The 25306-nt window shown below is 34.0% G+C and overlaps 1 protein-coding gene across 5 annotated transcripts in view; it reads left to right on the top strand.

Moving 5' to 3' along the window:
• Nucleotides 1-241: 241 nt before the first annotated feature.
• REG (proteasome regulator gamma) overlaps nt 242-25306 on the top strand; it is a 38412-nt gene continuing 13347 nt past the window's right edge. The window contains exons 1-3 of one of the 5 annotated variants that reach the window (XM_069820959.1): nt 242-395; nt 19759-19866; nt 23379-23426. In XM_069820959.1, coding sequence (XP_069677060.1) covers nt 372-395; nt 19759-19866; nt 23379-23426 — 180 coding nt within the window. In that variant the 5' untranslated portion in view covers nt 242-371. The remainder of the gene's footprint in view (nt 396-19758; nt 19867-23378; nt 23427-25306) is intronic. The other 4 variants (XM_069820968.1, XM_069820989.1, XM_069820978.1 and 1 more) reach the window with 4 other exon arrangements.

Genomic DNA, 25306 nt, shown 5'->3' on the forward strand with positions numbered 1-25306 from the left:
ACTGAAAATAGCCATCCAAGTGCGTAGTCATTCACCGCCTAACAAAGAAAAATTAAATTTCCCGCGTACTGAAGAATCACACCAACATTTATAGAATTCCGTAACACAAATGTAATTTCATTTTGTACCGTTACAATTTTCTGAAATATTTATTAAATTTAAATTACTACTATGATAATATTTACATTGTCATGGATATAAAAATATAATCATGTTAATGACTAGTTCCTGTTTCTTACAGGTAAAGCAACTTCCTGTTTCAAATCGCACGTTTCTAAGGATAGTAACCTCAAGGATATTGAGAAAAGCATTATAGTCCTCATCCCTTGCTGGCGACAGATTGATTATTGTATCAATTTGAAAGTAGTAATATGGCAGATGGAGCAACAAAGAAAGTGAGTATTTATATAACATACGTTTCAATTTTGCTTTGTAATAAGGGAAACGCAAAACATAATAGCGGTTGACAGAGGGATATATCACCACTTGCAGAAAACGCAAATTGATAGTACAGCTTAAAAAGCATTGTAATACGTCGTTGTATATTATGTAGGTTATGTGGTCATATTTTTTTAACAAAAAAAAAACGTGACGCATTTGATTACCTTTTTTCTGCATATTATACCTTTTTAGAGCACTGAGTTTACGTAAAACAATGTTATGGAACTTAACCCTATCGTCCGTTGATAAGCGATTTCTGTTAAACCGAGGAAGGAAAGTCTATGTGATTCTACGTTTTAAGAACTATAAAAATATATATTTAGCCATTTTGATATAATTGTTGATGTGTAAAATATACATATTTAAATAGGCTATAGCCTAGTTAGAAATTGTTTCTTTTATTAAGTTGCGATCTGTTTTTTTTATTGTACTATTCGACCTATAATATTGAGTTGCGTTAGTATGTGTGTGGCACTGTTAGCATCCAGTAATTCTAGGCTACATTAATGAATTCTTTCAATTATCAATTGAATTGCTGTGTAGGCTAGGTAAAGTTCCGGAATATTAAGGTGTTGTTTAAATTGACAAACTGGGTTACAAAATAGACCTATTGCATCAGTAGGAGCAACATGTTTTATACTGCTCTTAAAAGTAAAGATTAAGTTTCATAAGCCAATTCATACAAACGTAGATGAAAGTATGAACATATAGGCTTTTTCGGCAGTCAACATTATCTAGCATAGCATATTTAACTTCTCACAGAATTCTGTGCAGGCCGATTTACGAGATGTGGACAACAGTAAAAGAAGAAAAAAGTGCCATCATGTGACTTGTTACTTTTTCCTTTCGCCTGTTAACAATATTTGTTAAACACATTGTAAATTGAACTGATTACGTTATGCTTACCGGTACCGTTCTCAGTTTGCCTCTAACTTAATTGAAATTTTATTCTGCCATAATGTAGCTATCTTTCACTAACTGTTGGACGCAGTAGTGCCAACTTGTGATGAATTTGTTAAGTAAAATTTATGAACATTTTTCCGTTTTTGTAATTTTTTCGGTATGTGATGTGGCCAGTGATTAACAATAGAAAAATTGTTGTCCTCTAGGACATGGGTTATTGAGAAACTTGTAATATAGGCCTAGGCATTTCTTTACAATTGCGATACCAAAGAAAGGCGGATATGTATCCATATCCATCTACTTTCCAAAATGCTTGTAGCCTATGCAAGGCACATACCAAAAACTGAATCAGCCAAACCTAACCTGTCTCTGTTCCTTGACCTTACGAAAACTCTATGTACCTACCAAAAAACTTACATCCAAGGCATGTGTTCCTCCTTTCCTCTGATCACCACTTTCACAGCAACTGTCCACCCTTATTCCTGTGCGAAATTGGTGTCGCCGTTCAATTTGTCTTTTGTTTATAGTACATATGACTAGACTAGAAGCCAAGTACGTAAAAATGCCCTACCTTTCTTTGGTAACGCAATTATAAAGAAGTAGCTCTATGATTTACTGTTGCATCATTGAATATATAAATGAGATTTGTTCAGTGCCCACTTTTTGCTTGGAAAAGATAATTTTATATAATAGTAGGCTAAGAATAATATAAGTTTGGAATCTGTGAAAGCATTTAAGAAATTGCCATGATTGTAAAGTTTTCAAGTGAAAAAAAATCCTTAATATTTCATTGTTATTTCCATGATCTTTAATTTCATGTAACGTAACAGCGATAAAATCAGTTTTCATTAACAACCTTGATAGGCTTTTAATACTCTCGCTTGTCACGTGGTTTTGTGATGGATTGTCGTTGCATCCGATTAATCCTATCCTTACCTGAAAAGTAATCCTACCCTAGCCTAACAGTCTCTCTTTAGATATTTAACATTTTAGCATATTGACAGTTTTAAAGTAGTACTTCTGTACGTGTAAATTTTAGTTACACTATTAATCAAACTGCTTTTAATTCGTCTCTTTTCCCTTTAAATTACACATATTTTGTCAAGTTAAAACACTAGAATGTAGAAAAGTTGCGACATTGATGAATTCAGTTTTATTTTTTCAGTCATATCTTGATATTTATTTAATATATCCAACATTTCGGAACTATTTGTAGGTTTCAGCAAGGTCTTTTCACTCTAGATCTAGGAGGATTGCCTACTCTGATCTTACCCTAAACGAGTTTGAAATCTTAACAGAAGTGGTGGTGTTGATCCTTAATAATGGTGTTGTCTGTAAGGTAGTCATACATACATAATGAATCCAATAGAGAAGCCGACCCTTCCACATCTTCTATGGTACAACACTGATCTTTGAAACTGTTAATATGTGATAATTTTAGACTATTTCCCACAAAGGGGAATAAATTAATAGGGAAACACTGAATGGAATCAGTACGACGTAATTTATTTTAAAATAGTTTAATGCTTTACACTAATTTTGTACGTTTTTTTATTATTATTACTACTACTACTATTATTATTATTATTATTATTATTATTATTATTATTATTATTGTTGTTGTTATTATTATTATTATGTACCTGATGAATGCACAATGCTCTGCTAAGAGTGGGCTATTTCATTACAACATTTTGGGCAGTTAAAAGTCCCAAAACATTGCTTGTCTGATCGGCGGTCCAAGCCCCATGCAATCACTGGCATTCTCCTCCATCAAAGCATGGCACACTTCCTGCCAGAAGTCAGTCTTTAGTGAGATTTCATCAAAGTAGGATAGCTATGTTGTACAGTTGTGAATGAGATTTCATTTGAGAGTACAGTAATGTTGTGTGATGCATCGTCATATAGCCGTATTCATCTTGATATGCATTAAGTGCTGAAAGTTGTGTGGCATTTAGACGTAAATTTCTTGACAGCCCAATTCCAACACGAAAGACAATATTAAAGTTAGTGAATAAGTTATGAAACAGGTTCTATAAAAGAAAACGAAGACTTACTCAATGTGCATACAGAAGAAATATTTGATAAAATAGGAGCTGTTTTGGAACGTAGTCCTCGAAAATCTCCTTGCTGCTTGGGCATGGATTGAAATTCCAGTTATGTTAATTATTTGATTGCGGGTTTTTTTTTATAGTTTTTTTACCCAAATATACGACTAAGGTGAAAGTCATGTAATTCCATGGTGATTTCTTGGAACTTATCTTGCAAAATACCATCTTGATATCACCAATTCCATTGATACTGGTCAGGGCCGCCGAGAAGGGGGGGGCAAAGGGGGCAAGTGCATATGGTCCTTTGAGCAGTAAGGGCCCGTCAGATCAAGTGAGTCTGATTACTTTTTATTATCACGAATAATTATTCACAGATACATACCGGTACTATAAAATTTTATAAGAACATTTGTTACATGAATCTGACATATTAACCAACAATAGTAGAATTAATACAAGTTACCCTTCATTATGTAAATGTTTAACTTTTATATAATAGAATATCGGTTTCCCACGTTAACAATCATCGACACGACACTTGAGGCCTCCGGAATTTGCATGAAATATATTTCCGTCGCTTGTACCGAACACGTTCAATTGGTTTGTCCTCTTAATTATCAACCCCTGCCGGCCCACCGCAATATGCTAGTCGTTAGTGGACTCTTTAAAATCCAAGCCGCAGGATCACGATTCCTTTTCAGTAGAGCCTGCATAGTACGTTTCGTGACGAAACTTTCGTCTTTTCGTTGTCGTTTTTCTAGTAAATTCTGTTCATTAGTGTTACCAGTGGACAATGGACAAGTAGAATAAGTCGGGAGCTGAGAAGCACAAGGAGAGACAGAAAAATTGGTGTAAAATTGAGCGACCTTGGAAAACTAAAAAGTAGCAGACAAATTGTGTTATTGAATATGTTGTAAACAAGAGCCTTTTCAAAAACAGTATTACAGTATTTTCAGAACTCAATAATGGAGAATGTGTTTCCAGAGACTGGCTAGTGTGGAGTGAAAGAAATCAGGGAAAATAGTACAGTGACTGATTTGTTTCACTCCACACTAGCCAGTCTCTGGGAACACATTCTCCATTCTTGAGTTTTGAAAATAATTCTGTAAAGGCTCTTGTTCCGTCACTTGGAAAGTTATTAGGCCAGTTGGGGGTACTTTTTCGAACACATTCAATGACACAATTTATCTGCCACTTTTTAGTTTTCCAAGATCGCATGTTACTTGCCATGACTCAGAGTTAGGAACTGGTGTGTGTAAATTTGTTTCACTTGCACGTATTAACACATAATTTTTACTATTATTTGCTTGTTCTGATTCAATACTACTGTTATCAGAATTTTTTTCTAAACAGCCACAACCATTAATATTCACTTCTAAGCATGAACTGTCTTCATTTTTGATAACCTGAACAGACGAGCTTGAGATTGGTTTATTTTCTGCACCTTCACTAGCAACGCTCAATTTCACACCAACTTCAAACAAAATGAAGCAAATAAAAATGTATTCAGAGTAACAATGTGTCAAGAGAGACTGAGTAACTAAGCCTCCTTAGTCTGGAAAGCGATCTTGCTATGTCTTTAAATTTTGACGATATAATTGATGATTTTGCATTAATGAAGTCAAGGAGAGTTGTTTGTTGATGTTGGCCTGCAAGTCAGACATTACAACTATTTAAGAATAATGTTTTATGAAAACGAAACGAAACAAACGACAACGAAAAGACGAAAGTTTCGTCACGAAACATACTATGTAGGCCCTATTGAAAAAGAAGTGTGATGAATATAATATATTGTGCTAATGCGAAGTTTTGCTAAAAGTTTTCATTGTAACATTTTTAGATTCGTATCTGTGTATGGGGTTATCTTTTATTTATTTTGCAAATAATTATTATGGTCAGAATAATTGGTAACTTGGCATTTTTTTTTTAACTTTTTTTTTCAACAGGGCCCGAGCACAATATTGCACAGGGGCCCATAAATCCTGTCGGCGGCCCTGATACTGATTACTGCACAGTTAATTCGGTTACATTTTTTAATACGGTATCGGTAAAAGACTGGTGTTCTCCTTAAATGCAAATAGCACCAGCATTTGACACCGCATGACCTATGCTGATTCAAGATGTGCTTGGACTGGGGTAGAGATAACAATCCCATTCGCAACGCCACACAAAGTGTTAAGAATCACGGGGAAGCGGCAAGGATACTGTGTTTGACCGTCAGATGCATATTCTGGTGACGCAGAGTATAGTGCTGAAAGCCTTTTCTGTCCCATTGAATTTTTTATAGCCTAGTCTGCTCTATGTTTAGAGCTGGTGTTGGTCATTCTAAAGCTTTAATTTCCAGCTTCTCTTCTGCTGAATCAGGGTTGGGAAAAGAGAGTTTTTTTTAACTGTTTTTTATACTGTTTTAAACAGTGCCACGAAATAGTGCGTTTTTAAAATGTGTTGTTGTTGTCGTCTTTAACTAATGCTGAGTTCTTGGCAATAAAGCAATTAACTCGCTCGCCTATATTTTTCACACACAGTAGGTTTAGAGGAAAGGGCTGGACATGTGATTCTGATTCATTTCTTTCTGAAGATTGCACAAATGGACAAAGTGGTGAAGAAAAAATTCCCATTTTCTTAAAGTGTTTTGACAAATAGCCATACCCTGTGAATAATCAAAAGGATGCAACTGCACTTTTCTTTGAATACTCAAGAATTATATTTTGTACATTGAGACTCTCCCATCTTCTATTAGTTGAAATTTCGTGGAAATGATTGATATTTTGAGTTGATTAATCTTTGAACCGTTGAAAATGATAAAGTTGACATTTTTTTATTAAACATATTTCATACATAGGGTTGTCAGATGGGTATTGTAAAAATTATCGAAATTCCAGACTTTTTAAGGAAAATTCGGGAAACCGGCATTTTAGACATTTTGAATTTATCGCACTGTTTATTAAATTAAATAAGGTTATTTATTCATGAAATTAATATTCTACTTAATATGAAACTTAATGGTGACTTTCATTAAAAAATATTTTCAAATTTACCTCAGTTTGCTTATATTTCTCTGAAGATGTATCATCTATTAACAGTGAGAAATCATTTTTACAACGTTATAAAAAAAGCTTGACAGTCCAGTTTTGAATTGGTACAAAGTTATAATTCTGATGTCATTAAAACAGTGGTGCATCTGTTCCTGCTGTTTGACCATTTGTGGTTCATTGTGAGCTTAAGAGGAATTATTCCACGTGGGCACAGGTCAATTGTAGACATCTTTATACCTCTTTAAATAAACACTTTTTTTTTTTTAATGGATGTTCCTCATAATCAGAATTTCACTTCTCTAAATAGACAGCATAATTAAAACACTGATTACTTTGGATTTGCCATTTATTACTTGGGCCACACAATAGAAACACAGACACATTTCCAATCAACTGAATATCTGTATTTCTGGTTTCTTATGATGTCACTGTTGAGTTTGATTAGTGAGCAAGTGATCATGTCCGAATGTCAAACTTGCAAGTCTTTCGTGCACTCAACAATGAAAACATTTCATGAAGTAGAAGTGGTGTTTGGTGGTTTAATGACTCAGTGGTACAACAGAAAAAATTGGTACTCTGTGGTGTACTTTCAAAATTTTATTTTATAGCTTAGTTTTTCATTTTGAAATTTTAGGGTAAGTTTGTAGAAAAGTAAAAAAGACTAGAATATTTTATAATTTAAGCATCTTAACCTGCTTCAGATTGTAGGCCTACATGCAGATATTAGCATTCATAGTGTTTGCACTGTATATCCTACAAAAATTCCTTAATAATAATGATGTTTGTTTGGGGAAAAGTTAAAGTTTGGCTCCATAAAGTTAGGAGCACCACTCTTAATTCATAATTGTACATTTTATAAAGATCTGAATAGAAGGCAAACATGATTTTATGTTGTAAACAAGTAGGATAAAAATAAAACAATCAGAAAACGAAAGAAATAACTTGTAGGCCTATGGGGGGGGGGGGAAGGGATATGTTTTGATGATGTACTTTTAATTAAACACTGTTTATTATTAACGGAGAAATAAATAATAAACATAACAGAGAATTCTGTTGGCTTAAAAATTAATAGCATATAGGTAGTTTTAAACATTGGGTTTAAAATGTTTTAATCAATGGATATTATTTTAAACAAATTTGAACACTTTTTCAAATCTCACATATAAGGTCAATTAAACACTGTTCATGGGTTAGATGAGAAACATACAATATATATAACACAGTTGTAAGAACACTTTTTAAAAATAAAATGAATTATTAAAATTCATACAACTGTGTTATATATAGGCCTATTGTATGTTTCTTTGAACACTTTGTTTAAAACATTTTGTTTCAAACATGCCAATCCTGTGCGGAATACAAACTGAAGAGTTTTAACAGCAAACTGAACACTAAATTCGTGATGAAAATGCATTAGTTGAGTTACTATCAAGTTTAAATTTAAATACACATCACTAAGGGCAACAACACCACTCGTCACCGCCGCAAAGGTTGCAGTCCCACTGTCAACAGAATTGGCAATACAGAGCTGAATGGCTCCAGTTATGTAAGATGTGCTCACGAGAAATGAGTGAGAATTCAGATTGTATGTTTAGTAGCAAAATAATTGCCACACCTCGCTGGACTGGATGCAAACATAGTTGTCACTGTTGATTGTGGATAGCTGTAAACAAATTGTTGCTCAGAAAAAAATAGTTGAATAATTGAAATGTTGTTGGGAGAACTAACAATTCAGTCTTGATTAATTTAAAAGAATATAATAAAGGTGGTCATTGCACAAACCAATCAGTCCAGAAACCGCCACTGCTATTATCATAATGGTTATTATTCTGAAGGGGGCTGAAATGATCTGTTTTGTCTTAGTTTGTCTTTACTGTCTAGGCCTCTTGGTGATTATACAGTAGTGTTTGATTTGTTGGTCTTTGTAAGTCCATTTACAGGATAAGTGTATTCTAGTCCTTGTTTTGTTATATTTGTTCTTTGAGATGTATTCAACAGTTGTATTATAGTATCTTACAGTTATTTTATTTATTGGATCTTACATCAGCATTGTAGTTTTCAGATGTGGAACAAATTAACAGTTGTACAAAAATATATAAACAATAAGTAGATTAATTCAGTTTATAAGCATAAACAATTCATCATTTGAATTGAAGGTATGAATGTGGAAAAATTTAACTACCTTCAGATGTGTCTCTGCTGTTAAAATATTGAAAATGTGTTGTTTACTTGTGTATAGACTATTTCATATTGCACCTCATTTTTCTAGTACAACCGAATATATTTAGCTTGCTTTCTTTACATTGTTGTATGAGATTCGTGAAAGCTGTTTCTAAGATTGCAAATTTGTATTTCTCTTATGTGCAGCCTTAGACACAAAAAATGACCAATCTCCTGCAGCGTGAATTTGTCTAAGTCCACTTCGGACAGCGCCTGGTTCACACGACTAGGGAAAGGGTGTTTATTTTGCACCTAATTGACTCCTTGAAAATATCTTCGTTATAGATTATTCATGACACTTGACCTATAAACAGATATGTGAAGTCAGAAAATAATTCTGTTACATCATATTATAATTTAAAAGTCACAAATATTTTCGACTTACACAGAAAGTCATCTTCAGGTGAATCCTTAAGCAAACAATTTTGAAATTAGGTGAGGGACTAATCAGGTACATTTTGATCTAATAGTTGAATGCACATGCAGGCATTTTACAAATATATACTTGTCATGATTCTAAGGTTAAATGGTTCACATAAAAAATAAAACACCTATTTACGAAGATAACTGAAACTCTCACTTTTGCGTGTGTGTAAAATTATTGGCATCTATGGCTTGATATTAAAAACTTGTGCAGTCAAGTGATAAACTTACACTATATATCATGGAGTTAAAATTAACAAATAATTGTAAATAAATTATGAGTTCTGCAATATTAATGTGTTGTAGGGTGGAGGGAATTCACAGTCCATTTCACCGCGGTGAAAGGCATATTTGTAAACTGTATAGTTGATGGAGTCCAGACAGTGAAGGCCTGTTTCACCCAGCGTTACATTGCAGACTCTTATTTTTTATTTTTTATGTGAACCATTTAACCTTAGAATCATGACAAGTATATATTTGTAAAATGCCTGCATGTGCATTCAACTATTAGATCAAAATGTACCTGATTAGTCCCTCACCTAATTTCAAAATTGTTTGCTTAAGGATTCACCTGAAGATGACTTTCTGTTTAAGTCGAAAATATGTGTGACTTTTAAATTATAATATGATGTAACAGAATTATTTTCTGACTTCACATATTGATAAGTGTTTTGACTGAAAATATAAATTATTATTGAATGATACTTCATAACACTTTTCTGAAACAATATGACCTTTAAAAATAAAAATATAAACAGATAGAAAAAGCAACAATTCAAAGGAAAAACAGAGTAGAGTCATACGTAAGTAATTCCTTAACGTGTAAATCTAAGCTCTCACGGAATCAACCGAAGTCTTCTGAAGGGGACTTTCCGTATGGTAGCCGGTCATTTTTTTCTAAGACTTTATATGCTTGGTATAAAAAAAAAGTGAACAATGAATGAACTATGGTATAATGTTGTTTGTAATTTTGATTGCTATGATGTTAGTGGAATCAGAATTCTCAGCACTTTTCCTAAGTATAAGTCTACTTTATGTTTACATTATTAGTAAACAAAATTAATGTCTGAGCGTGAAGAACATCCTACTGTTAACTTCGAAGTTTAAGATAATATATGTAACAATAGCACAGCAAATTTCCTTCCTGAAAGAAGTCTTATTTCTGTTGCATGTAGTTGAAGTGTTTGATTGCTAATCACTTAACATATACAATAGGCTACTTAACATAAGGATTAGGTATCTTGCATGTACTTATTATATACTCTTAATAGTTATTTTAGAAATTGTGGTATAAATATTACATACTCGTCATAGTTATTTTATAAATTGTGGTACAAATCGTTTGTTCTATGATTTTAACTAATTTAAGTGCCAATGTAAATAGTGAAACTAAAGAAATCATGCATCATATTAATTCATTTACTGTATAATTTCTTGCTTCTTTGCGCATGTAAATGATATTTCAGTATTTTACGAAGTAAAGTTAGTTTGTAATACACTTAATATAGCCTATCTGCATGTTATCTTCTTTTCTGCCATGCTTACATTCATGGTTTATAGCCTACTATTGGTATTCATAAATTTAATATTTTATTTAACACGTAAGATTGTGCGATATAACCTATTCTTGTTACCCCCCCCCCCCCCCACTAACTTCTTTTAAACATGTCATATATACTTGGAATGATCATAGAATTGAAAGTGAATATACAAAAAATTCTGGCTTAATATGATTTAGTTAATGATACAATTCTACCAAGTAGTTTGTAATGTTTTAGTCATCAAGTATATAGATTAATGCTGTCAATTGATCAAAATATTTAATCAGTGAATGATTTAAATTTAATCGACTAATCGGAGTTTTGATCGATTTCAAAGAAGTACTAACATGCTGTAATACATAAGTATTGTTAAATTTAATTTGTGTTCGGTTATAAGCATAACTATAAAATGTTGTATATCTATTTATATTACATCGTTATATTACATAACAGTACTATTTCAGTTATTTACTGACATATTATGTAGGCTTATATTAATCGATTAAATCCCACAACACAAATACCTAGTTGGTCTGGGTACCACAGTCTGTATAGTGCTGACCTTCTGTGCTCGAGGTTGCGGGTTCGATCCTGGCTTAAATGCGACAGGCTCATGTCAGTAGATTTACTGGCATGTAAAAGACTCCTTCGGGACAAAATTCCAGCACACCAGTGATGCTGATATAACCTCGGCAGTTGCAAACGTCGTTAAATAAACCATAATTTAACTTATATTTAACTTATATATATATATAGTATAGTATATAGTATATAATATTACTTCATCCCAATTATTGTCATTGTCAAGCATTTCAAATGTTTTAAGGATGATGATGTATTAGTCGCTTTGTATACTGTTCTTAATAAATTATTCAGTAGCAAAAATGGATCCCTAACCAAGAAACTGTATTTTCCAACTGTACCGGTATTTGACGGACTCAACAAGAATCATTTATCACTAGATTTCAGAATAACGGTTTTTTTTATCAGGGCATGGAATGTTCGGAAGTTATTTTCACAGATTTCAAGTTGTAACAGTGAAAAGATAAATGCCATACAGTGTGATTTAGAAAAGTGGCATGTTATATTATTGGATCTCCAGAGACATAGAAATCTTATTTCACCATATGGTATGTTAGGATTATAGTTTGATACACAGTTTAATATGATAGTTTATACTACATTTCTTTCCATATAAAGCACAAGGGCCGAAATACTAAACATTATTTCCAGCAAAGAATTACATAATCCATCTCCAGTACATAACCACAGAGGTGTGACCTTCGCAATTTCCACATTAGAAAATCATAGATATTCCTACTGTAGGTACTATTATAGGGGTGGTATATGCTCTAGAAGTATTGTGAGGTAGCATATTACCATGTACGTGGTACAGCTATAATAAATAAAGTGTTTTTACAAAGTAGTACACAAAATTATTATTTATAGCAATACGTAGCAAAGTGTGTAATGAACTGGAACCTAACCTCACTTTTTACATAGGATCAATTTCAGTTTCATACTTAACAAGATTTTCTAGAAACCTGACTTACATTTGAAATCTTATTTGACATTTGTGGTCATTGTGCTACTTTTGCAATCGATACCTAATATAGTATAAGTCTTTGAACTGTTGAAGCACTGGTTTCAATTAAGTACTGTAAAGAATGACACATTCTTATGAGAAACATTCAGTGAGGTTGAATAAAATTTTTCTCGGTTATTTTTTTACTGTACTATGGTCAAGTTCTTTTTACATAACTTGCTTTTATACATCATCTTTCATAATAGTAACAAAATATACACACTTAGTATAATGATTTTGTTGCAATACTTGATATGTAAGTACTAGTTGGAAATGACTTAGCACCCAACAGAATAGTAACCTAACAAAATTATCAATCTCACTAATTTTTACAATTTTTTTTGTCAAATTTTACTGCTTCATAACTATTAAACATTGAAAATTAAATTCCGATACATAAACAAGTAACATAGCAACCAAGTCATGTGTTACTTCACTTAATGAATCTATTGCAAAATTTAAAAATGCAATTTCGATTTATTATTACTTTTTACATTTTTTCAAGTATTGCAAAAAGTTATTCACTAACTGCAAACTGTAATTAAGTGACTTAGCTGATCATGAATGCTTGGCAACCTTGGCACTTCGGGTCTAAGATTCCCAAACTGCATTCTCGACCAGAAAAGTCTCACAGTTCTCGGTACATAATATACTATATCTTCTTCTCGAGCCCTCTGTTATGAATTTCTTCCTGCAGGAATCAAATGTATTCAGCACTATTCAGATTTTGAATGGAATGAGACAGTGTAGTCCATTGAAATTTCGTTATTGTCTCTTTTGTCCAGTGGTAGACTAAACGCTTAAAATTTTCAGGCGCCAGCCCCTTTTTTTCAAGAGATACCACAGTTTACCTACACGTGCAAAATGAGAAAACCATTCGAGCTAAGATAAATATACATTAATTGAAATACTCTTAAACATAATAATTAATTAATAAAACACAGTCCACACCTGTGGAGTAATGGTTAGTGCATCTGGCCGCGAAACCAGGTGGCCCGGGTTCGATTCCCGGTTGGGACAAGTTATCTGGTTGAGGTTTTTTCCGGGGTTTTCCCTCAACCCAATATGAGCAAAAGCTGGGTAACTATGGGTGCTGGACCCCGGACTCATTTCACCAGCATTATCACCTTCATCTCATTCAGACGCTGAATAACCTAAGATGTTGATAAAGCGTCATAAAATAATCTACTAAAAAAACACATTACTCATCCAAACTTTTTCCTACGACTGCTTTTGTAATCATATGTTAGTTACAGCAACATGAAATAAATCGAAGTCTTAAGAAATGTTGAAGTCAATAAAAAAAATTCTGGCATCACATAAAAAAATTTTTAGGTGCCATGGTGACCTGGCACCGAGGATTTGTCTACCCCTGCTTTTGTGTACACTGTTAATGGTTGATATGTAGCTATGCTTTTAAATATTAATTTTGGCATCAATATCAACTAGTTACGTAAGTGTTTTAAGTGTCTGTACAGGCAAACACTTTATTAAAATAATTTTTTAACTATATACTGTAGGTGCATATAAGTCAATGACATGTCAATTTTTTATGTTGGAAATCTTGGTTCAAATCCTTGCAAGTTCCAAGTGAAATTTGTTACAGTTGAAGACAGTATTGGATCATGTTTCTTCTTTCTCAAGTTTCTTCACTGAAAAATGCAGTTATACTATGACCCACGTTATAAGTAAGGAGCAGATTCCTATGTAATTAAATATTTTTCTTGCGTGTGATAAAACACAATTAACAAAGTTAAAAATTCCGAACGTGAAGTTTCAAGTTTAAAACCCGAATTTTATTTCACATAAAACACATATTTTCACAAAAAAAAAATTATGTAAATACATATTTTCAGGAAAACTATTATAAACACATAAATCTTTGAGTTTTTTTACAAGAACTTTTAAATATTTTAAAACTAAATCAATTATGTCACTCAGAAGTCGTTATCCTTTTAAGAATTCTTGGTTGCTTCATGTTTCTAAGCGCTGTGTGGTGTATCCGTGATCCATTTTTGTAATAGTAGGCCTATCGCCTCAAGTTCTGAGAACTGCTAGACAGCATATCACTGTTATTATTAGAGAATAAATTAACATGGACAAGGAGGAGAGATCTTGCAACACATAATTAGGAATGTTTGTTGTTGCTGAAGATTATTTCATTCCACGCTTTGTTTGTGAAGCACAACAGATAAGAGCTCGGGTATGAACATATTTAATTTAAACAAATCTCTCGTCTCTCGCTCATGTACATCAAGTAAGGCAATACATCTTGTGATTCCCTGTTACCGGGCTTCGTCAATCAATATCCTTCAAGATATACTGAAAGATGGTTGTTTAAAAAACGATTTGGCTTTCCTATTAGCAAATCTAAGCTTTTTATGTGACACCATAAAATAACTCGAAACATCCAAAAATCTGTTGTCTGAAACAAGGATGTACTTGCCGTGAAAATTAAACTAGACTCGCTACCAGGTTCAGAAGTACAAGTACTAAGGGACAAATTCCAGAATGTGTTTGGGAAAAACAGTGGATATAAAAAAATGTGTAAAGTTGCTCAAGTATTGGAGGGTGTGTCTGTAGGTGAAATTGACGGTGTATGTGTTTGTGACATTCCTGTCTTTAAATATGCACGTCTGACATCCTGTGATGTGGAAAGATCGTTTTCACAGTATAAGTCGTCGTTCAGAGATAATCGGCATGCATTTGTGATGGAGAGTTTGGAGATGACCTTTGTTGTTCACTGCAATTCTCGGCCAACTACTAGCACTCAAGTGTGGTTGGTGAGTACCTAGTAACATTTTTTTCCCAAGCTAAGTAAGGTATTTTTGTCATATTTAAAATAAATATATATATTTTTTTTATTTTTAGCAAATATTTTCATACTTTTTAGCACATAAAAATCCGCTCCCTAGTTATAAGACTACTAAAATGTCTCTTGAATCATTGAAGGTCACTCTAGACTCCAAATACAGTATGTTGTTGTTAATGCTGAGTTTTTGGCAATAAAGCCATTAACTCTATTGCTCTCCAATATTTCTCACACATAGTGGAGTAGCAAAAGATATAACAGTTTTAATGTAGACACCATATTTTTATATTATGGAGATTATATCACCTGCACACAACCCCCAAGTTGTTGGTTAGCGAGTCATATGATCTAGCCAGGATGATTGTCAGGCAATTCCATTGACCATATCCCCTCTTCACTACTTAGGGGATGCTTATGCATGCCATGGCAGGTCAGCGTGCTGAAATAGCATTTCCTCCATTTTTGATGGAACAATTATACCACTGTGACTTGGTTCACAGAGCCTCGTTTGTTAAAAACAGGTTGCACCACAGGAAGGTGAGGATGGGAACTGAGTAGGAGAGGTTATGGAAAGTACTTCACCACTTCTTGCAACCGCAAATACAGTAGGCGTATATATGCAAGTGAAATCCGATTCTGGGAATTAATTTTTTTCTAACAGTGGCATGCATCAGATTGTTGAGAATCAAATGAAATTTGAAGCAGACATAGAGAAAATACATAAATATGTCAGACCCTTCCACTTCTCACTTTTAAATATTACATACTATATAGATGGACATTAGCTTGTGGGCGTTATTACGAAAAGAATTGGAATTATTCAAATTCAGCTATTGTTTGGTAAATCAATATTATCCATGCATTTCTAGTATTTAAAGAACTTTATGAACAAAGATTGCTCTTCTTGAACACACTAATGAAATTGAGGATATTGTATATTGTTTGGTTTTTTCTGTTCCCCTCTTTAATTACATATCCTCGTTTTGTACTTCTTTTCATGTACCGGAATTTCCACGCAAGATAGGTTAATTAAATCTGATTTTTAAGGTTCCCTCGGTTCTGGAGTGTTATTAATTTATAATCCTTGTTGTTGTTGTCTAGTCAGCTGTTCGAAGACAAGTCTCAACCTCACAAGTGATACCAACATGGCACCACTTATGAGGCAACTAGGCCAGGAGATAATGGGGTACGGTGGTCAGTTTCTTTCTCCCTTCATTGCATACATCACCGATTAGCTATATGTTACACTAATCAGTCTTCAGATGCATACAAACATTTGTTTTTCCTCTGACACACATTGTCAAGTGAGATGTACTGCCTGATGATAGATGTACATATCAGCCAGAACCTCAATCAGAGGTTTTTTAATCCTAATGAAGAGAGATTTGTATCGAACTAAGTAAGGTGGAATTCACGAAAACATTTTATTCCGAATTTTAAAATTAATTTTATTATCAGTACACATTCTTTATACATATAATATTGAATTTGAATTAAGTTTTTCAAATAATTTGTATTTTCTCTGTTTAAAAACTAGATATCCATTAATGAAATTAGACTACCAGCATGACTATCCTGTGTGACTGTCTTCAGTAACTCTTACTTATCTCTCTGCCTTATTTCAGTAACTGAGGTTTGATAAGTAGAGAATAATATTAACCAATCATTTCATTAATAGAAGTAAATCCTATTGAATGTTATTCTTTGATGTGTGGTTTTTATGAGTAATTGCATGTTGCCACTGGCATACAATAGCTCAGGCGGAAGCCACTTTTGCCTTCTGATCCCGAGCTGTGCTCAGATTGGATTTGATATCCACTTTTTTTAGTAAGGCAAATATCAGGTAATCATATGATGAATCCTTGGCATCTTCCCGAATACCATCTCACAATTGTAAATTTCATTGATGGCAGAAAACATATTTAATGATGCCGTATCAACTATTAACAGACTAATTAAAACAAAAAAAGTTGCATTTTTGTCCGTTACGTCTTAGTGTAATGTCTGTTATAGTAAGATCTAATATTTGTATTGCGCAGTTGGTTTAATCCAGATGCCCATAAAAATTTTTTTGTATCACTTTCTCATTGTACAAATTATAAAAATTGTAATGTTATTATAAAGCTGCAGGGTGCAGAAAAGAAATCGATTTGCAGATTTTCATAGAAATGCAGTCGAACTTGGTTAATTCGAAGTTGAAGGGACATTAAAAAAAATCGAATTATCCAAAATTTCGAATTAGATAAGTTTCAATTGAATCATACTTTTTAGAAAGGAACTAAATCAAAATTTTCCATTTTTATTTTCACTAATGAAATGATTAATACTTTCAAGACGCATTGATTAGCAAAGAAAGAAACTTAGTCAAACCTTTCTCTGTATCTCTAACATCAAGTTGATGTTTATAGCACAGGACTGGTACACTGATATTTATTCATGAAAATAAATATTTTTGCTCTCTTGAAATGTAGCAAATTTTTATTTATGAGGCTTGTTCTTAAAGTAAGTTCTGTTTTCAATTATAGCTGTCGCATCGCTGCAGTCGTTATTTTGCGCATGCGTGTTTTCTTCTTTAGTCCTCAGGCAAGCTGTGCATGCAGTTGCAGAGCTTCAGTCCGTGTGTGTGGTTAGTTGTGATCAGTTGAAATGTTTAAAGTGATCGAGCACCCCACCGACTGAGATGCGGTCTGTTATCCATTTCTTGAATGCGAGAAACATCAAACCAGCTGACATTCATCGTCAACTTTGTGAGGTGTATGGTGATGATGCCATTAGTGATGGAATGGTCAGGAGATGGGTTATGAAGTTCAACAAGGGCTGCATCTCTGTGCATGACGAGCAACATACCGGTCGGCCATCTTTGATCAATGACGATTTGGTGCGTGCTGTCGAAAAAATTCATGAGGACAGGAACAAATTGACCATGCCCCCTACAGCCCAGATTTGGCTCCGAGTGACTTTCATCTCTTCCTGCTCCTCAAGAAGTTCCTCGGTGGCCAACGGTTTGATGGTGACGACACCCAAAGTCTCATCTCGAAATTTGGCTGGGAACAAATTGACCATCCCCCCTACAGCCCGGATTTGGTTCCGAGTGACTTTCATCTCGTCCTGCACCTCAAGAAGTTCCTTGGTGGTCAACGTTTTCATGGTGGCGATGAAGTGAAAACAGCAGTGCGGGAGTGGTTTGCATTGCAGGCATGCAAATTCTACAATGAGGGGATAGAAAGACTTGTGCCACGACTCGATAAATGCCTCAATAATGGTGGAGATTATGTTGAGAAGTAATTGAAGTGTGGGGAATACAATGCAACAAAAATGGTTTGTAAATATCTTCTCGTTTACTTACTACACCCATTTGGAACTTACTTCAAGAACACGCCTCGTAGTTTCTTTCTAAAGAGTGCTATTCAATTGTTTTCTTACATTTTATGCCAGAGGAATTTTGATTTAAATATACTAACTTTTTTAGTGAAATGGTTCAAACTAACAAACTAAATTTATAAAGCCCCCATGGGAAATATACCAGAAACCTCTTGTAATAAGAAATGTATGTAATGCAGTAAGAACAAAACTATTTATTCAAGATTTTGTATAACATTGTCAAAAATAGGACATTCAATTTTTTTTTTTTTTTTTTATAAAGCTTGATCCTTTTATTTATTGTTTACCATTTAGTCTTTGGTTCAAGCAAAATTCTTCGAGTTTGAGTGAATTCTGTTGCCCTTCAATAGAGCACCTTAATTCCTGGATGTGGCCCATGACGTGGGTGATTGTAGGTAATGTCTTCTTGGAATGTTCTGGCCCTTGTTTATCAGGAGACAGGGCAACAGTCTACTCACTCTATATTGTGGGCTGATTTTGTAATTTTAGAACTAAATTTCGATGGATTTCACTTCAAATTATCTAAAAAAAAATAGGATTACCCTACTGATGATTTTTATAACATTGCGATGTGTAGGAATGTCAAGGGACCACGCGAAAAGCTCGAATAGTTCATTATTTCGAATTAAAAACGTTTGAATTAGGCAATTTCCGTTGTACTGAATAAGTGGTTTTGATCATGCTACTTATATATCTCTGTACAACAATTCCTCCTACATTATTGGATGTATTTTGATCATAATTAATGCTTACAAGTCCCAAAAGTGATGCATATTAAATATAATATACAAGATATTAGTGACCCCTTATTTTTAAATGGCAGGAAATGACGATTTATTCAATACTTCTTGGTAACTATTTCTTTCGTGATTATTTTTTTACATAAGATTATGTGATAAATGGTTTAGATAGTTTGCTTTCAAAAACATGTTGGATTGTTTTCATGATTTTATCTTCAATTGGAAACTACTTCAGAAAAAATATTTTCGATCTTCAAGATATGTGTGTGAATTATTCCTCAAAATTAACATCGTAGCTGTTAAGAAAATAGAGCAGTTCATCTTCTGTAATATTGTGCATTATACTAAGTTTAATTTTCTGATTTACCGACAAAAATCCTGTATAAGTATACAGAATTTTGTAACAATGTAGCCATTATTATTTGCTAATAATTTGATCACCATGCACATTCCATAGATCTGAATTTGTATTTTTATTGTAACTGACCTGTTCCATAAACTTAGCATAAAAAATCTGTAGGCCTAATGCATCACCTTGTGAGAATAGAGAAGTGAAAATACTGTCTTCAGAATTTCCTGTTAGATTTACAATATGAATTTTTTCTTTCAATGAATGTCTCAACAAGGAACATGAGTTGTTCAACACTAGAAAACTGAAGAAAAGACTCTGGGTGTTCGGTTCGTATGTTCACATACAAGGAGACAAGACTATTGCCTACACCTCTCGAGAACAGGTATTGCAACTTATGGGAAACAGGAAACTCACTGACATAACCTTGTTGTGAGACTCTTGTGTAGTTTATTTTATTGTAACATGATAAATTTCTGAGAAGAGTAATTTATGAAGCATTTATACTGCTGTTACTCTGAAAAACTGCAATAAATAGTTGAATACGAAGGACTTAAACACATGAAAATAATATGACACTATTTCTTACGAATTGTCTCCTTTCTACATATGATATCTAGAAACTGACATAATTATGTAAGCATTATTTTCTTATGCTTAACTGTTGAAGCTTTAATTTGAACGAAATTAAGTACCAAACACTTCGTGTTTAACTTGTATATAATATATTGTGTTCAAAATAACTGTATACTGTGGTAACAGTTTGCTTAAATGCCACCATTTGAAGATAATTTAACTTAATTTCAAGTATGATAAAATGTCTCGGATTGATAATAGCATGGCCGAACTATATGTAATTGGATTTTATTTTTGTGTGTAGTTTGTAAATTACTTTTTAATATTCTAGAAATAGTTTCATTTAATCTTTGGGTATTGAAGAATTACTGTATATGTTCTGAAACTTGTAAATAATTATTGTTACTGTTTTAACTTTTTTAACAGCTTGTAAGTTACGTACTTTTATTTCTAAAGAATCTTAATGGATAACAATTCAGCGTTATTTACATTGAAATATAATGAGGAACATTGAATGGGAAAAAAAAAAAATCAATAAAGTGACTTTAAACGCAGGGTGTTTAAAAAATAGACAGCAAAATTGCAGGATTGGATTCCTCATAGGTAGAGCAGAAAGCAAATTAATTATTTCTGAGATACCACTATTTGTTTGAATTGCCTGTAATGATGCACTCTCTTGATTAGCTGACAAATGTTCGAAGTGTCCACCCTCCGCCATATAATCTGAACCGAAATTCCGAAATGTAAAAAGTCCTCTAAACTAAAGACAAGTAAAGATGAAAAAGTACAATGTATTTGTACAGAATTCTTTCAAGATCTTCTGGCAAGAACACCCATGTATTATGGTCGCAGAGAAAGATGCAACTTGTGACGTCTCTTATAAGCTCGTAGAATGAAGTGTAAAAATGTGATGTTGCAACTAAACAGTATTCCCCCTTCCCTCACCCTGATGGCTGAGAGCTGAAAAGTAGACAGGCAGACAGATAAGCACAGAAGGAAAGTTAGCTAATATACATCTGTGTGACAACATTGTGTCTACTTTGTGTGTGTGGCTCCAGGAAGACGAGTGATGTATCCATTTCTCATTGGCTGAGGGATTCGGGGAGTGGATGAGAGTTCCTGTCAAAAGTTGCTTCTTTCCCTGCGACCACAATAGTCACAAATATACCCATATAATTTCAGCAGTGCATAAGAGTTATCAAAATTTCAAAGATGAATGAATCAGTCCACTGTTATGGAGTAACAGATGCCTTACTGTGAAATGAGCAGGTCTGGGTTCAAATTCTGGTTGGGACAACTTGCTACCTGGTTGAGGTTTTTTCCGGGGTTTTCCCTCGACCATTAAGAGCAAATGCTGGGTAACTTTCGGCACTCTGGACTCATTTTGCTGGCATTATCTCTCATTGAGATGCTACACTGATGGAAAGTGAAAATGATACACCCAGAAGGGATAGTCGCAGGATCATGAAACTTGGCACAGTTATTGCACATCACACTAGAAACAAGCGATCAACATATCACCTTTCTGCGGGGTTTGGAAGCAGGTGACTTAGTACCCGGTGTGGCCACCACGAGCAGCGATGCACTGTTGAACCCTGGTCAGCATGGACGCATACAGGTTGCGGATGTCTTGTTGGGGGATTTCCCTCCACGCCTGCAACACCTGTTCCATCAGTTGGGCCACAGTAGCAGCAGGGTGAGCATGGGCATGGATGTGCTGCCCCATGGCATCCCACATGTGTTCGATTGCTGATAGGTCTGGTGACCTGGATGGCCAATGCATGTTGGGAACATGTTGCAAGGCCACTCGTGTGATGACTGCAGTGTGTGGGCGTGCATTGTCTTGTTGGAACACCCCATTAGGTATGGTGTTCATGAAGGGTATCACAACAGGCCGTATGACCTGGTCCACATATGGGCAGATATGGTGCCTACTGTCGTAACTGATCGCCCCCCATACCATGATGCCAGTGGTTGGCCATGTGTGACGTTCAACAATAGTGGATGCATGGGCCCGCTCACCACTACGCCGGCGGACATGTTGCCGTCCATCATTGTGCTGGAGACAGAAACGGGACTCATCACTGAACACAACAGCATTCCATTCGGCTCTCTATTGTCGCCATTCTGTGCACCACAGGAGCCACTGGCGACGATGCATTGGGGTTAATGGTACACATTGCATAGGGACCCTGGAGTGGTAACCAGCTGCAAGCAAACGGTTCACAACGGTGCGTGGGAACACCCTGCAGTTGACTGCTGCTCGGATTTATGGTGTTGATCAGCCACTGCTGTGCACACTATGCGTCGGTCCTCACACTCCGATGTTGCACGTGATTGTCCTGAGCCAGGTCTCCGGGTGCTAGTGCCTTCCTGCGTCCATTGGGTACACACATGCTGGATGGTTCATAGACTGCGACCTGTTTGGCGGGAAATTTCACGGTATGATGCACCCATCTCCATCATCCCAATAATCCGTCCTCTCTCAAACTGCAACAGCTGCACGAATGGGGGTCTCCTTCGGCGTCCTGGCATCTTTAGTCACTGCCTGCATGTGGAAACAAAAAAAAAAAAAACACCTTTCCATATCCCAGAAACGACACTTTACAAGATGGTCTGTGACAATGTTCCTATACGTGGCCTGTGGCCATCTACCATCATACATTACCCATAACCGGATCGTTATACACCCTTTGCATGGGCATTATCCCTGCCAAGTTTCATGATCCTGCGACCATCCCTTCTGGGTGTATCATTTTCACTTTCCATCAGTGTATATAACCATAGCATTTGAAGAAGTGTCGTAAAATAACCAAATAAAAAAAATGATTGAATCAGTGAAAACCACTATCTTAAATGTTAACAAACACTGTTTATTTCTACAGTATTTACTGTAATTTCGATTTTTAAAGACATTATTGGATTTTGATCTTTTAAAAATATATGCCTATTAAAACCATTTTCGCCAAGTCATCACAGGCTGACTGTTAAGGTTTGTGGTCACATGTTATGTTTTGGTATGTAGCTATGTTCCAGTTATGATTTTGGATAATGCATCAATTTTGTAAATAGAACAGTGTACAGTCCCAATTAGTTTGGGTTAACAGGGTTCTGCTGTTTTATGAATCTTTAATATAAATTTGAATGCAATCACACTTATAATTTCGATACAGTGACATTTCAATATACAGTGTAACAATTAATTGCCTTTTGGTTTTCGTAAATGTGCATTAATACAATTTCTGCTGAAGTGTCACGTAATATTTGAAACTTCGTTTTCAATGTGCACTGTGTAGAGATAATTTGTAACATCTTATGCAGTATTGTTTGTTGCAGGTTCAGGAGTACAAGGATTCGTTGAAATCAAAGGTGAGTACTTGTCGAGAGTGATGTGTGAAACCCACTAAAAATGCCCTTCTCCCAGTTTGATGCAGGAACTTCAGGAAATTTGCTGTTCTTATTTGGCAAGAGTATAAAGTAGATATTTGAACTTATAGGAAATGTTTTTGTGAGACCATCTGCTCATTGGAAGAGAGGTGATTTCATTTCATGAGAATATAGAGCAACTAACAAGTCTGAAAAAAACACAGTTGCTTTTGAAATGCAATTATATTTATTTTTCATACTGTTTTTGGGGAAATTTCCTTATTGTGTCCATAAATTAAAATACTTAACGTGGAATATGGTAAGTATGAATAGAAATCATAATGTACGTTGCTTTGTAATAAGCAACAATGAGCTACATTGAAAGAAAAATGTTAAATGTTTAAAGTCTTTAAATTAAGGTTTACTAATTTAAAGATATATTATTGTTCAGAACAAAAACAAAAACTTTCTTTTTCATTTGTATTTACTTACAAAAACCATACAAATAATGACTTCGATTTCAGTTCTAATGGAAAAGTAATGATGATTCCATTTGATATTATTTAGTACTATTATGTATGAATATTTAATTTAAGATGTGTTCCATGCACCCATAGAGAACTTCGAGAATTAATTATATGAATATAATAAGTCCTTTCTTCTATCTAAACTTTTAGAACATTTTAATTGTGAATTAATTTAATCAAATATTGCTGAATAAGGCGAATTTAAATATGAACCTGAAAATTGTGTAAGAAATTTTAAGAATGTAAACTGAATTATAGTGCATTATTTTAAGGTGAATTGCATTAATGAGTAAGTTTTAAGGCTATCATACGAAAGTGTAGTTACTAAGGTGTAATCTATGTGACTTAATCTTCTATGTTGATATACATCCACAAAAATATTATGTTTTAAGTACGATGTTTATTTGCTACTTTTATAATAGATGTGAACTATATAAATAGTCCTTTTTTTACGTATTCTAAATGGAATTACTTCTTCTGGTGGATTGAAGGACAAATATTCTTAGTACTGAAGCATTAGAGTGTTACTGCATTATAAGGAAAAATTTGTTCATGTAGTAGATTAAGAAATTTTCTAAACGAGACATACTACTAATATTTTTATCTAAGTAATTCAACTTCTGGGTTATATAGGACTAATTTATTGTATTTATTGGTTTTAGTTCAGAGATGGACAAATTGTTAGCAAAATTGACTATTTTTGTGACATTTTTTCACAAAATTTGACTTTTCAATTCAGACTTACTGTTGACATTTTATGATTGTAGTACTCAGAAATGTGTAAAAATATCAACTGTAGTCTAAATTGAAAAGCCAAATTTTGTAAAATTATACCATAAAATTCGTCAATTTTGCTAATAATTTGTCCATCTCTGTATGTTATGGAATATATGTTTATAGCCTATAAGTATGTCTGCATTATCTTGTCTCCCATTTTCATGCACTTGCTGTCAGCAAATATGTTTCTGCACTCTAGTATACGTAAATTTTAATAACTTAAGGCCTCCACACATGATCATTTGAGATAATAATTCTCTCATCGTAACAAATTTTGACTGAGATTAACAATGATTACACTGGTCTGTAGTGATTTTGCCACTGAACAAACACAAGTGAATGTGCTGATTACAGATCTGAACCCCGGTTTTTTATTATCACAATTTAAAAATAACATTTTTTTATTTTTAATTATGATGTGTGACACTATGTTCAGGTCAAAACTGAGTGCTCTTGAGCTCGAAGCTTGGGACACATTTGTACTAGTGTCAACTAGGTTTTTAGAGCTGATAATTATGCTGAACTAATATATAACATGCTTAGAGCATTTCAGAATCTAGGTTGTCGCATATTTAAAAA

Source organism: Periplaneta americana, chromosome 1 (genome assembly GCF_040183065.1).
Source record: "Periplaneta americana isolate PAMFEO1 chromosome 1, P.americana_PAMFEO1_priV1, whole genome shotgun sequence".
Classification (NCBI taxonomy): domain Eukaryota; kingdom Metazoa; phylum Arthropoda; class Insecta; order Blattodea; family Blattidae; genus Periplaneta; species Periplaneta americana.